Consider the following 15,821-nt stretch of genomic DNA (forward strand, 5'->3'; position numbering starts at 1 on the left):
AGTACAGTCCTATGGACACCATCCAGTCAGAGATGGGATGTTGACATCCCAATGCCCAGGACTGAGCCTGACTGAAAGAGCCTGCTGTAGCAGGACCAAGCAGGCCTCACTCTCTGCTGGATTCACCTTTCATGCATCACTGCATGCTTTCTGTAAGTCACAGGTCCCTGAGCAACTGGAGAGATAGTGGCCCTGACCCCGTGGCACCCCACGGACTGGATGGAACTGACTAAACCCTGCTTCCCCCTCTCAGTATCTCACAGCAAGTCACCTCAGGCGGGTCCCCAGGGCGACAGCAGCTCACTTAGAGAGGCTGCAGAAAACCCTGAGGGTAAACAAACCACCGTGCTGAGGAAATGCCCTTCAAAAATAGACATTACTCTATAAAAGCGGTGAATTCCATGATCTTGGATTGTCCTTGGAGTTTACAGGAGCATCTTTTTGTTTCTTTTCTACTTGACTGTTTTCCAGAATGAAGGCATCTGAATTTGCGTTCATTCATTCATCAAATATTCATCGTGTGCTAGGCACTGAGGAATTTTGGTAAAACGTGAAGAAAAAACATCATACCAACATACTAAAACACAATAAATGAGTACCTTTCTGAGCTCTCACAGAGCTGAAAAACCAGAGCAGAGAGGCCACAAGGGGCTCCTGTCAACTCAAGAGGCACCCCTCACTGAGAGGGTACAGAGAGAGGTGGAGAGGGACTAGCTTTCTTCAAAAGGCCATTGGGTGTTTTGTTTGTTTTTTAAAGTGATTCAGCCTACATTCAGAAAAGATACAACATAAAAGAACAATTAAGCAAGTCATTATGAACAAATGGCCAGGGGATCATGACGGAAGTCACAGGATAGACTCTTGACCCCAACATTGTTCCTGTCATGTTCACAAACCGAGAAGTGACCACTGTTTTCAGTTTATATTAGCAATTTGTTCCCTTTCTACACACATTTACTGCCTACACATGCCTTTCTAAGCAGTTCTTCAGTTTTGCCTATATGTTATGTACATGTGCATAGATACATATGGGGTGGGTAAAAGTAGGTTTATAGTTGTGAGTATATGAAACACAAGAGTTTATTCTTGTATTTCTGTTATGATTATTAATTATTGTATTGTTTATTTGTATTACAACTGTAAGCCTACTTTTGTCCACCCTTGTATATATAACATGTATATGTATGTTTGTATAGTTGTGTGTATATGTAACATATGTGTGTGTATCTCATATATAGAAGATCCCACTTTTCGTTCTCTTTGCTGTTTTGCTTTCATTGCTCAAGATTACAGGTAAGATTTATCCAAACTGCTGCCCATAGTTCCAGTTTGCTCACATTCAGGGCTTGATGAACATATTGTAATTTACCTGCCTGTCTTGCTGGTGGTAGCTGTTCGAACTGTTTTCCATTTGGGAGCCCTGTGAACAACCCTCTGTGAACATCCTGTACATCCATGCCAGGGGAACTGCTGGGCACAGAATGTGCATCCTCACATCCATTAGACAATGCCAAACTACTTACCAAAGTGGTTGTACAGATGAACTAGATGACCAGCAACGTATCTGACTTCCTTTACCTCAATCCCCTTATCCACACTCAGTACTAACTGAGCTTTTGATTTTTGTCAGTCTTGAGAGTATGTGATTGTCTTTCGTTGAGGTTGAAACTGACATTCCCCTGATTACTACTAAACTTGGCCATATTTTCATGTGTTTATTAAATATTTGAATTTCCCTCATAGAGTTTTCAGATTTTAAAACAAGTGGAGCATACATTCTGGTCAGGATGTAAAGGAAGGGCTCCAAAGATAATCTGTAACTTTAATGCAAAAAATAATTTATGGAATTTACAAAAATGATTCTAAATTTCATCTACAAAAAAAGAGTGAGTAATGGTTTTCTGAAAAAAGCATCAAGAGACGTGGATCCCATGTAATAAACTATATCATAAAACCACAGTGATTGAGGTCTGAAAGTCACAGCATATACACGCTAGTGCGCAGATTAGTTATGGTGACTATATTTCAAATAAGCATGGAAAAGTCCTTAATTAATAAGTGATAACAATTATTTAATAATCCAACAAAAAATAAAGGTGAATCCTTACCTCATATTGTCAGTTAAAATAATGTATAGATGGATTAAATAAAAAAACTATAACAACAATAAAAATATTAGGTAGCCATATTGAAAATCTGGAAATAAGAAGATATTACTAAGAACAGCATAAAAGATAGAAACAAAAAGTAAAAAAAAGAAATGATTTGATATTAGAAAAATAGTTTGTCAAAATGTCATAAGAACAATAGCAACTAAAAAGTAGGAATTGCTTATAACACATATGATACTTTAGAATTTAATATTCCTAATAAACAAAAGGCAAGCATTCTCTATACAATCATTAAAACAATCAGAATAGGTAAAAAGGGATTAAAATCCTAATAGAAAATCGGCAAAGAACATAAACAGGCCATTTACAAAAGAAGTCAAAGAAATGTGATCTTAATATCATAAGAGGGTACCATTTTCACTGATCTTTTTGAGAAGATTATGATATTGATAGTGCAACCTGAATTCCATGTGACTTTTCAGGAGGGAATGCATTAACATATGTACCCTCTGATGAGGAGGAATTCTTTGGGAGTTTATTACAAGGAAATACTTAAGTTTCGGGATGTATATCTGCTAGCAGGATTTTTATCATGAATTTGTATTTCAAAATGGGAAACAACCTAACATCCAATGAAGAAATTGGGTAAATAGATTCTGAAGCAGCCCTCTGTTCTGCTGCACGTGACCATAAAAACAACAGTTATATATATGGGTATGGAAAACTAAGGAGTGTTAGCTGCTTGGACCCTGCACTGGAGTCAGAGAGGCAGGTTTTTCTGTTTTGGCTGAGGCACCCTGATATACTCGGCAGGCGGAGGTGGTTGGGCAGAGTGTGAAGTCAGGGTTTTGATGTCAGACCCTGAGGGCTGTACCCATAGCTCCTCTTGGACAGAGCTTAACTTCTCAGTCTTCATGTCTCAAGTGGGAATAACAATAGTACCTGCAAAAAGAACTGTTTTTATTTTAAATGACATAATATGCTTATGTACTTAGAACAGTGTTGGGCACATAAGAAGAACTCAGTAAATGTGAGCCATTATACCTCCATCACTGTCACCGTCACCGCTCAAGACATTTTTAGACTTGGGTTTAACCAGCCTTGTGCTCTTTACCAGTCACTTGCTGGGTGATTAGGACCATGTCAGTTTCTCTCTAGTTTGATTGTTTTGCTTTTGTTTTTCTTTTTTTGTAGATCTGTGAAATCAGAATAATAATGAAACCTATTGCACAGGGTCGCTTTGGGATAAACTTTAAAAACCTTGCAAAGTGCTCAGGCCATAATACATGCTCACCGTGTGATGCCTGTTGTTATGTGATTGTTTTATAAGGTAAAAATTCTGGGTTACAGAATTCAGTATGATCCAACTTGAAAAAAGGGTGTATTTGTGTATGCACAGACTAAAGATCTGGAAGGAAACCATAAATATCTGTGGGTGGAGAAATTAGCTTAATGTCCTCTTTGCTTATCTGCATAGTATACATTTTCCATAGTGAATCTGTTTGTTTGTTTGTTTATTTTGGAAGTGGAAGCATATTTTAATTGGTGAAGCTCTAAGTGGTCTGGAGTAGAGTTGCCCAGACTGAGGAGTGGGGAGGAGGAAAGATTGGAGTGATGGGAGGAAACATGTAATTAGAAGACTATGAATGAAAATTGGTTAAGAACTGGCAGACTGTTCATCTGCTCATTTCCAGAGCCAGGGAACTGCTTCATAATATGTTCAGCATCTCATATTAATAGCTATTGTATATTCCTGTAATCTTCATTCAGTATTGAATCCAAGTTTTCTTTCTTTTCAGAATTTTTTTCTTTCTGGTTAATTGCTAATTAGTGCCCTATGGGAGTGTTGTATGAGTGCCGGTGTGGTGTTAGGTGAATTTTGCCAAACTACTGGAAACGCTATTTTTCAAAAAGATGATTTCCACCCATGGTTCCTCTTAGACAGACTCCCATCCAAAAATCAAAGCCAAGGGCAACTTCAGAATAAAGAGATAAGTGATGATAGTCAGATATTCATTTTTTAATAAACAAACATTTGTAACAGTTTGCCCTACTTGAATTGGCTTACAATCATTTAAGAACCACAAATAACATTTAAAAAATTCTTTCTTTCAGGAAGAAGCTTGATTTTCTAAAGTCAGAGCTTGATTTATATCTAGGCTATTTTTCAATTACTAGCCATGGGATCTTGGCCAAATTACTTAGCTTCTTATTTTCCTCATTGTAAAAGAGTGATAATTATAGCCCGCCACATAGGGTTTTTGAGAAAAAAAGTGAATGAATAAATGAATACAAAACATTTAACACATTTTCTGTTCCACAGAACGCTTTCAATAAATATTAGTAATTGCTAATTATATGTGTGAAGTTGGAGAGGCATAGAGAACTTTGACCAGATTTCAATTTCCAAGCTTTGTGTTGTGAAAAGTCAAGAAATGCCAATTCGAAGAGAATTAAATTATATAGATCTTGTATTTGAAATTACTGGGGAGAGAAAATAAAGGTGGTCTCCCTTTCCTCTTCTCACCATGGAAACTGGACCTAGAAAACCCAGAGGCATATTTTCTAGTTTGACTCCAAGAAAACAGTTCTTCATACAGAAACCCAGGAAACCTGTGGAATTAAACTCATCCGACCAGCAGTCTTGGATGGTCCTTACATCATTTGAGTACCATGGGTTTAAGGCAGAAAGTAGGCTGAATTATATATGTGCCCATTATTTTAGAAGTGACAAAAGAAATTTATTCCACCACTTATCATTGGAAGCTGGAAATTTTGCAGCTGTTCAAATATCATATAAAATAAAGCTCATTTTCTGCCATAGATTTCTTTCTCTTAGAAAGCAAAGTGGCCCTGCAGGTGGGGATTCTCTTTTCTCTATTCACTTGCATGAAGAAAAGAATGAAATGTTAAAAGAAAGTGGCATTGTCCTTGCCCTGGAGTTCAAGTACAGATAGTTTGCCTGTGCATTACTCTGACCACATCTAACCAGTACAATTCACTGCACCCCAACTTAATGTAACATCCCACCAGTTTAACCAGAGACACCATACACTTTCACCACCACAACGGATTAGGGTTGAAGCATGTCAGTTTTATTCCTTCCTCACCCATTCCCAACTATGCAGTGCCTAGCCTTCCTTTTTTGCTGAGCATGGGCTCCCTTGGTACAGGCTCAATCTGTTGCCTAATAAATTGAATCCCTTTTGCTCATTAAAACATTTACTTGAGATACTCTGAAACTCCTGTGAATTTTAAAACCAATCTCATGTCTGATTCAAGGCTCCCTGACACCACCAGGCTGGGTTCAGCCACTTTGGTGTGGATGAGCACTCTGCCTGTTGCATACCTCCTTTTTTCTTTTCTGAGCAAGTACCATTTGTTTTAGAATGTGGATAAAGTGCAGAGGCACAGGGATCCGAACACAAAAGACCCACACTGCCTCCGGGGTGACCTCTCTTTAGCTGCCTCTGATAGCTAACAGAGCTCAGGGGCCGCAGTAGAGGTTCACAACTCTAAGTGCATGTTATAAGGGCTTTCACACCACTCTGTGCTCGGGTGTCACCTCCAGAGATTAACATAGTTGGGCTCTGTTGGGACTGTTCATGCTTCCAATAAGCCAAGCTGACAGGAGCTTCCCTGCCTTGCAGGCTGCACCCTGTGGGCCCTGGAGGGGCCCCTGTGAAGCTGATTAACCCCATCCACTAGCTAATCCTCCAACACACAACCCCCACCACACACATACACTCTCATACACTGCTGCCTGTCTCTGTCTCCTACTGCAGTGATTCCCAGAAAGACTGGACGCCAAACTCATCAATATGCCATGGCTAGCTCAGCTCTGTGAGTACAGGGACCCATCAGAAAGTTCAGTGACTAAACAGTCATCAAACAGGAGTGAAATGCCAGCAACCTTATCTCACACTCAGGCACCAACTTTACAGATAACTCTCTTGAGATCTGACTCATCTGCCTAAGGAACAGCAGAGAGAGAGGAGGAAGACTCTTCCTGAATACTTTATGCCCCCAATGGGCAACAGACCTTCTTTTATATGTTTCTGGGGTGAACAGGGGTTAGGGCTACTTATGTTGGAATGGTACCTGCAGAGAGGTGGCTGCTTCCAACAAAAGAATGCAAAATATGATTAACTTGTGGCTGTTAGCACAATTAAATGGGAAATCTAAGTGACAATTTTGGCACTGTTCCCTACCCTTTAGACACCCTCTGTGTAAATTTTAAATCTTCAGGCAAAATCCAGTTCCTTATCTTTATAAAAAGAGTGAAAACTAAAATTATAACTGTAAGGCACTCTGTAAACTTTACAGCCTCTGCATATAACCCAGTAGTATGCAAATAATGGTTATAATAACACTTTTCACTTATTAGCATCCTACTTATTTCTGTGTCTGTCTTCTCTGTTTGATTCTACTTTTAAGCTCCTCCTGATGAAGAGAAAGCTCCATGGGGGGAGACCTTGTCTGTGTTGCTCACTGCAGGTTCACCAGCACCTGACTTAGTGCCAAGCACCCAGAGGCAATAAGTATAAATTTATTGAATTAATATTCTTTGTTGGGGAATGGGGATGCTGTCCTAAATGAGTCTATAAAATAGGGTTTCCAAAATGTAGTCAATGGCCTTCATGAATGAACATTAGATGGAGTCCTCCCTAAATGGAGAATCCTGAGGGTCACCTGAGATGCATGAAATCAGAAGCTCATAGGTAAAGTCAGAGGGGGGCTTGCCCTTTCTAGTTCTAAGTCCTTATAGATGACTGGACCTGGCATAAATGGTGTATATGGCAATGAAAGACCAAAGCCTCCTTCTTAGTCAAGACAGCCACCCCAAAGCCCGTACCCATGTAAGGCTTGGTGCCAGCCAGGGTGGTGATCCTCGCCTCCCTGGGCAGCACAGCGGCAATGTTGAAGTCTGTGATGTGCACGTGTCCTGGCAGGAGAGAAGCACCACAGAGAACGTTAAGTCCAGTCAACCCAGTAGCACAGCCATGCTTCTATACCAAGCTCAGTCTGTAAATTCTTCTCTGCTTTGGGTACTAGCAGTAAAAGCTCAATTATTCTGTCTTCAAGACCACTATATACTGCCCTGGCCAGGTAGCTCAGTTGGTTGGAGGATCATCCTGGTGTGCCAGGGTTTTAGGTTTGATCCCTGGTTAAGGCACATACAAGAACCAACCGATGAATATGTAAATAGATGGTACAACAAATGCATGTCTCCCTCCCTCCTTCCCCCCTCCCTCCCTTTCCCCCCCCCTCTCTCTAAAAATCAATGCAGAAAAAAGTAAAAATATACAATATGTTCTTCAGCCAGCTAATCCTCCAGCATTCGGAACATAACATGCAAAGATTAGTGTCTGATTAAAAGTCTGTAGTTTAACCTCAGGAAGTGTTAATTGTGGGAGTTAAACAGCTCCTGCTCTTTAATTCTACTTAGGCAATTTTCTTTCACATTTTAAGTCGTAACCTGTGAGTATGAACAGGGACCCAAGAGCTATTCAAAATGTCAAGTTGCCAATGGTTGTTAATGAATTTTTTTAAAGAAACAAACACTGTTATTATAAAGCATACACGAACGTGGATATAGCGGGTCTTTGAATAGTGTTGTTCAAGGTTGTTTTGTTATAATGTTGATGGGAATAATCAGATCCCAGAAGCCACTGTTGGTGTCAGATTTGCATGTTCTCTCCCTGTCTGTGCATGTGAGGTGAACGGGCATGTGTGCATTGTCTCAGCGTGTGTGTGTGTGTGTGTGTGGCCCTGTGATGAAGGGGAGTCCTGTCCAAGGTTGGTCCCTACCTCTGCCAGGACAAGCTCTGGCCACCCAGAACCCTGAAGTGGAATAAGTGGGCTGGAAAATCATTCTCTCACTTATTTTTATTCATCTTTCTTAAATATATGTATAGCTCACACTTACTTTAATTTTTAATATTAGAAGTGTTTTGGGACTTTGTTTAGGAGCTTGGTGATGTTTTTGTGACCAGAAATATGCAATAGGAACTTCACTTTTGTTCATCTAGACTAGCCTATGGTAAAGGTTGGTTTTGTTATAGTATGCCATTTTGCCTAAAACTCAGTTTTCAAGAACCCGTTGAAGACATTGAGCACTTACGAAAATCTATTTCTTTTTACCAGGAAAGAGTACTTTGTTTTATCCTTGTTTTTCTGAAATAACATTAGTAGATTTGTCTGTTAAGTTGGTTGTCCCCTATGATTCCTGACAAAATAACTCACCAAGGAAAGCAGGGGGGAAAGTCAAGTTTTGTTTATGAAGAGAGTTTATAACATGCTCTAGACTGGGAGACAGGAGACCCGAGTCCCACCCTGAACTCTGCCCCTAACACATTGCAGACTTTACTCCCATTTCTGTGTTGAACCTAAGTTCCTCTTTGTATAAGAAAGGACTGGGTGGACCACGTGATGCCTCGGGCCTCGCTCAGCTCTCACACTTAGGGCATTCCTGTGTGGGTCTTACCACTTAGCTGCAGCGGGGAGCACATGCCTGCACAGTGTGTTAATGGACAGCCACACTGAAGCAGAAAGGAAGGAAGGGGCTGCTCCAGGAGCTCAGGCAGACATGCTTATTGTGGTAGCTGCTGGCACAAGAGTCACGTGCTTTCAGAGGATGCTGGAGTGTTGGCATTTCCTTGCTTCTGTGGTTGAGAGGAGCTATGGTTGTAACTGGAGGTGGTGTCATCTAACTGTTCTTCCGGGTTCAGCTGCCCATGCTCCCCTGAACAGACTTTACTACCATCTCTACTGGCATCCAGCCTATGGCTAAAGATAAATCCCACTGCCTTTACCGCCAGGGTTAGTTTTGTGGCCAAAGTGTTTGTGTTTGACTGTATGAAAATATCAGTCAATGGTTTTAATACAGTCAAAGGTTTTTTTGCTTGAATGGTACCTATGGGTGATTCCCATAACTCATCCTACCATAGCATAGGTGGTCTCAATTTTTTCTTTCTCTCTTTTTCCCCATGAGTCTTGCTCAAAGCACTGGGTCGCTGGTTCACAAGGTTCAGGATGAATTAGGGGAGCCAGGAGATGCTGCACTTAAAAGCCTGTTCTCTGAGGTCAGACTATTTGGCCTCAGGTCCAGGTTCTATTGCTGACTGGCTGTGCCACCTTAAAAAGGTAGCTTATCTCTCTGCAAAGCTGGGAGAAGAATAAAAGTCTTCTCATTAGATTGTTTGGAAGATCAAAGAAAACAATGATTGTGGGAGACAGCTCAGCCTTTGGCAGGAAGTAAGGGTTCAATTGTTGCTATTTGTCATGATCAGAAACTCCAGGGTTACCGAAGGTACAGTGTGTGCATGTGTGTGTGTGTTTGAACATGATGCCCACTTGGTTTTTAGGCACATTTCAGGGCTCTGCAAGGGAGGAACAGTTATGACAGAAAGTTTAGGCCTTTTTCATACCTCTGGACCAAGTTTTTGCCTTTCTCTGCTCCCTGTAACTAGGAATGATATTAGGAAATCTACATTATAGATGTTACCATAATTGTCATTTTGTTAGATATAGCAGGCAGACAGCGCTGTTCCTCTGGATACAAAATTTATTTTCTGAGTAACTTAGAAAAGACACAAGAATTTTAGACACTGTGGAATTAATAGAATTGGGTGGTCTACTTAAATGGGTAGGATATGAAAATGTGCATCAGAACAACTGGTATCATGCCATCCAAGATCTAATGCCTTCTTGGGCTCTGAGCTAGTGAGACATTTCAGGAGAACAGTAGCAGGTGTGCTCTACATTAAAAAGCATCTTTAAGTCAAATTCTGATGTACAAAGAAAGTTTATTCACACCATGTAAAGGTTATCCATTTTATGAAAGGATTTGGTTCTTTAAAATTTTAATCTTCTCTGGTGAATGTGAACCTATGTGAATCAGGAGACATAAGACAAAGTTTCTGCCTGTTGCCAAATGGTGCTAAATGAAACATGTAAACAATGCGGTATCATACACAGCTCACTTTCCTTCTCTAGGTATAGGAGGCAGATCAGTAACAGGCAATTACCCTTCACTGTTGCTAGGCATCCCCAGGTGAGAGGTGCTTGTGATGGCCCATCAGGGGTGAAATATTGTAAATGTTCATGGAGAGGACAAACAGGGGCTTCAGACAGAGAACATGAACAATCACACCTGAAGACTCAAAGGTAGGCAGAGCAACTCTATGTAATGAGCCCAGGGTAGAGGTTACCGGGAATTCATTCAGTGAAAAGTGGTTAATTATAGCCCAAAAGCAATGCCTGAAAGGCTTAGTTTTCAGAGTATGAATAAACAGAAAGTAAATAACCTCAAAAATTGCTTTCCCCAGAAAGGGATCTCAGGACAGTGTTTAGAGAAGAGCTCTCAATCTTTTTGTTTGTTTGTTTGCTTTTATTCCATCCATACATCCAATCCTTCCCAAGGTAATGTTTCTCTTACTGAGTGATCCTCAACTTGAGTGCAGTATGGGAACATACTACAGAAAATCCGCATAGTGCTTGGGTCTTGTCCAGACCCAAGCACTTTGAGAGAGAAAAGTAGTCATTGTATTTAGTACACTAGACAACAGGTATAGTTGGGACTGTTCCCCAGGCCGACTGGGATGGCTATTCACAGTCCCTAAGCAACTGAGACTCAGCCCTGCCAAAAACAAAATGCCCTGAAAAGTGGGTTTAAAAGCAGAATGGACCATGCACAGTGTAGTTACCTGAGAATTAGGGTTCAAGAAAACTGTTTAAACACACGAGCTAACAGACACACAGAGTCTTTGGAATCAAAATGAGTACCCAGCATTCACTATCTAACACAGAGGCACAGCAATATAAACCAAGATGAAGTAGTCTAAGTTTCCTTCTCTAGGGAAGAAAGCCACCACTAACTCATGGAATCATAATAATATCTAATTTTTATTGAGTGATTTCCTTCTGTCAGATATTGCAATCAAGCACTTTATAAGTAGTATGTCAGTTCATTTTTACAATGAATTCTAAAAAATAAATATTCTTTTGATCCCTGAAGAAACTAAGGTAGTAGGGAAAGTTTAGGCAACTTGTTGATACTCTCAGAGCTAATGAGTGGGCGAATTGTTTTTTTTTTTACTTTTATGAATTAATGGGGTAACACTGGTTAATAAAATTATATAGGTTTCAAGTGTACAGTGCTGTTATACATCATCCATATATTGTATTATGTGTTCACCACCCAAAGTCAAGTCTCCTTCCACCACCATTTCTCCCCCCTCTACCCTTTTCTACCTCCCCCTCTCCGCTTTCCCCCAGTCATCAACATAACACTGTATGTGTCTATGAGTTTTTGTGTATTTTTTGGTCTGGTTTGTTCATTTATTGCTTTTAGTTTTACATACCAGATATGAGTGAAATCAAATGGTTCTAGACTTTTTCCATCTGACTAATTTCACTTAGGATGATATTCTCAAGATTAATCTATATTGGCACAAATGACATTATTTCATCTTTTTTTTGTGGATGAGTGGTATTCAATTGTATACATGTATCACATGTTCTTTGGTTTTGAGCTCAGGCAATCTGGCTCCAGAATTCATGCTCTTAACTATGATACTACACAGTTAATCTTTCACAAGGGCAGTCTCTAAGGATGGTCAAACTTGCAGATAAACTTATTCCTGGACCGTCCTCCTAATCTACAACCACCCAGTGGGCAAGACCATAAGGAGGTGAAAGAAGGTGCAGGAGAGAGGTCAGAGATAGTAAATGGAAGAACTGGCCATTCTATCCTCAAGGTAAAATTAGGATAAAGACATGTTTGAGATTTAAGATTAAAACACTGTTTTCTGAAATGGAAGGTAAATCTTGAATAGGTTTTGGCTGACAGGACCTACATGTTTCCATTCAGGGCCTCAGTGAATGGTAGAGCAATATATGGTAAACAGTGGCAACTGGGCCAGGTGCATACTTGATGTGCTAGCCATGTACCTTTGTGAGAATGTGGTGGGCAGATGGAGCATCTTTTTCTGAGTTGTGCACAGGTGCCCTCTGTAGCTAGGGGAGGCCCAACCCACAACGGTGAAGCTCTATAGGGTTTATATGCACCAGGGTGAGAGAGGACCCTGCTTCCTGTTTAAGGCAGAGCAGACTGGTGTGTTAAAGAAAGTCACCTTCATGCTAAGTCTCATCACTGCCCACATTTCTGAAATTCATAGAATCTGTGCCCAAATGTCAAAAGCAGTAAAGGGAAAAAAGAAAGAAGGCATTGAAAGAGAGTGGGGAAAAAACCTTTTTAGACAGTCTGTAAATAAATAACAACCCTGAGCTTTTAAATTAGAGGTCAAAGTGTTTCTTAGCCTTCTGCACACAAGTGGGATCTGGCAAATCACATTTAAAATGCAACTAAGTAAATAAATCATGCACAATGGGTGGTCCTTGGAGTTGCAGTCCTACTTGCAAATCCCTTCTGTTGAAGTCAAATGAGTAAGGAGCTTTGCAGATTTACAACTCATCTAGCAGCTTTGTGAAAAGAATGAGGATCTTATTGCCCCTTGAAACATTTGTAACCTGAAGGGTGTGTGTGCTACAGGTCTACTCTAGCAGACCAATAAATCCAAATGTACATTCAAAGAAATGTTATAGATTAGACACATTCAACCATTGTGGCAAAAGCCTGTTCTTCGGGATATCTTTAATCAGTGTTTCTCCAACTGCAGGCGTTCATTGTTCCTCTACATGGTTCTTCCCATATTCCCTTATCGAGTTCCCATCTCAGTTCACATATATTGTCAACTACTTTACACTGATCTTTTTAATCCTCACCCAAGGATATTTAATGACTTTAGAGGGAAAGGAGGGAAGAAAGAAAAACATTGAACCACTTCTTCCTGAATGCGCACCAACAAGGGATTGAACCCTCAACCTAGGTATGTGCCTTGACAGGGAATCGAGCCCACAAACTTTTGGTATATGGGATGATGTTGCAACCAACTGAGCTACCCAGCCAGGGCATAAATTGGCTGATTTTTTTAAACTGAAAGATCTTTGAACAGAAAACTTGCTATCTCCTCTGCAAATGTAAATCCAACTTACCCTTCTAAGAAAAAAAGTGTAAAAGGAGACGCAATGCCAACAAAACAGTGTCCCTGATATCTAGGGAGACACCATTGCCTGCCAAATGCTCCAAGCTTGAGGCCTGTTCTGTCTTTATGAAAAAGAAGGAGATGACAGTTATAAAGATATTAAGGCAAACCAGCACCAAAAAGCTGAGATGGTTTTCCTGAAGAAATCAGTAGGGATGGAAGGACATTGGAAAGAGAACGATTTTCTCATTATGTAAATTCAATGTTATGTTTAAGGGTGTGCTGGTGTCCTATACCCCTGCTGTAAATACTGACATTTCCCCCAATTGCCCCTCCCACTTATAAAATGAATTTTGTACATATAACTCAAGTTAGTCAAGCAAGACACCTTCTCTATGTGTAATGCTTCTTCACTGGGTATCATTTTTGTCCCATAGGCAAGTCCTGTGGGTTGCAAACAAATCATTTACTCACCATGTTCATCAAGCAAAATGTTGTCAGGCTTCATATCCCTAGAGGAATAAAAAGAAAAGAGAAAATTGTCATGATAAAACAAACAGCCAGAGCAGAAAATGCTCAAGAATGCTAAGCAGAGTTGAAACATGTACTGGCCCTCATCACTCAAAATCTTATTCAGTGTTCACAGTGAACCTAAGAGATGATTACCATGAACCCCCCGATTTCTAGATCAGAAAACTGAGGCTTAAAGGAGTTCAGTGACTTAGCCCAGAGTCAGGGGTGGTGGATGGAAGAACTGGGCTCTGAACCTGAGTCTCTCTCATTCAAAAGCTCAGACTCTTAATCTCTATAACATATAATATCTAAGCATATAAACATTGCTCCACAGGGTCACATGGGGCATGGCAATCGTCGCAAGGTGGGAGTACTAATTCTCAATTTTTACACCTGTGTAAATCTGGAATGAGTGTAAAGACTACAAAAACAGGTTTATAACATGATTTTATTGATTTTATTTTAAACTTACATAGATTAGAGTCCTCTTTAGGATGATGTTATAATTTTCTAGTTACTTCATAAATATTCCTAGGATGATTAATTAAGATTTGAACCAGTCGTCTATGCTTTGTTGAGATACTTAAATTTATATACTGGGAGAAAAGAGTAGTGTCATGATAAATACTTAGATATAAGGCCTATAGAGTTTTCAAAATTCTCCTGAAGCAAATACTGTAAGCAGGGCTCCTCAATCAGAGAACAGCATTGCTGTTCCTAACAGCCCTCACCCTCCACCCTAAGGTTTTCCTGCTCTTCCCTACTGTGCAATTAAAGCCCCTCAACCTAAATTCACAAAAGCCATTAGGGAAGAAATTCCGAAATAGGTTTTGGGAACACACATTCAGCCTCATCAAGTGGCTTTTATGTTGCTTGAATAAGATGACCTTGGTCTTTGACAGACTGAGATTGTCAGGGTCCTCTGTTCATGAAAATATTAATGAATAACCGCCCTGGCTGGCGTAGCTCAGTGGATTGAGCGCGGGCCTGCGAACCAGACGATCACGGTTCCATTCCCAGTCAGGGCACATGCTTGGGTTGCAAGCCGGTTCCTTGCAGGCTAACTACCAGCAGGGGATGCACAAAAGGCAACCATACATTGATGTTTCTCTCCCTCTCTCCTTCCCCTCTAAAAATAAATAAATAAATAAAGTCTTTAAAAACTGTTACCCCCAAAAGAGTTTGTTTAAAAAAAAAAAGAAAATATTAATGAATAGCAAGCCCTGACCTACAAAGAGAACCAAGTTCATGCCACCCCCAACATGCAGTCTCATGAACTCTGAATATCTTCTCATTTGGTTTGTTAGAGACTTAAAGTTAATTCTGGATTCCTAAGTGATCCTCTGTAGCTGTGTCATTTTTCTTCTCTGGTGCAGGGGACAATTTGCTAAAAATGTAGAGTATGGGGAGGGGTTTTAACTGTGCAGTTCTATGCCCCCCTCTCAATACTGAAGATTCCACACCAAACCCCTTGAAAGATCCTGTTGTTTTAAGTATTATCAAGTTCAAACTCACTCATATGGAATAAGGCCCTTTTATCATCTGACTCCTGTCCTCCAGCCACATGGAGCCACACGGAGTCCCCAAGATGCTCCCTGCATCTGCCCACCTTCTTCTGTTCCTTCACCAGAATCAGAGGCCCCCTCACCACTACACTCAGACAATGCAGATTCATCCCTCACCTCATAGCTCAGATGCTGCTTCCTGCAGGAAGCTCTCCCGATTTTCTGATTCTGAGTCAATGGCCTCTTCTATGTGCCCTGCAGAGCATACTTTTCCCACCATAACATTTATCATTTGTATTTACTTTTTTTTCACAACTGGATTATGAGCTCCTTGATGTCAGGAATGGTTTCTAGATTACAGTCATACCCCATCATATAAGCCCAGAGAGTCTGGTGGGCAGTAAATGCATGACTCAGTGGTACTAGGTAAGGCCTAGTGCACTCAAGGTTAGTTAATTCTAACAGTAACTATCAGAGCGCTCTGGGGCACCACCAAACACTCTATGGTTGAAAGCTTGAGGTAGTCTAGGTGTTAGGATCCCACCACCTTTTTCAGACCTGCACACAGTAGCATCCATTAGCCTTTGCCAGCTGAGAAGGAGGCCCAAGCAGCCCTGCCAGGAAGAAAGGGACCTGGGTGTAGC

At 40.6% G+C, this 15,821-nt stretch overlaps 1 protein-coding gene across 1 annotated transcript in view; it reads right to left on the reverse strand.

The window, feature by feature from the left end:
- Positions 1 to 15,821, reverse strand: part of STK32A (serine/threonine kinase 32A) — a 111,036-nt gene that overhangs the window by 15,909 nt on the left and 79,306 nt on the right. Inside the window, 2 exon segments of the mRNA XM_037044988.1 lie at positions 6,967 to 7,056; positions 13,634 to 13,671. Of these exon segments, the coding sequence (XP_036900883.1) occupies positions 6,967 to 7,056; positions 13,634 to 13,671 (128 nt within the window).

The sequence above is a fragment of the Sturnira hondurensis genome, unplaced genomic scaffold (assembly GCF_014824575.4).
Source record: "Sturnira hondurensis isolate 20B ecotype Veracruz unplaced genomic scaffold, ASM1482457v3 Scaffold0004152, whole genome shotgun sequence".
Taxonomy (NCBI): Eukaryota; Metazoa; Chordata; class Mammalia; order Chiroptera; family Phyllostomidae; genus Sturnira; species Sturnira hondurensis.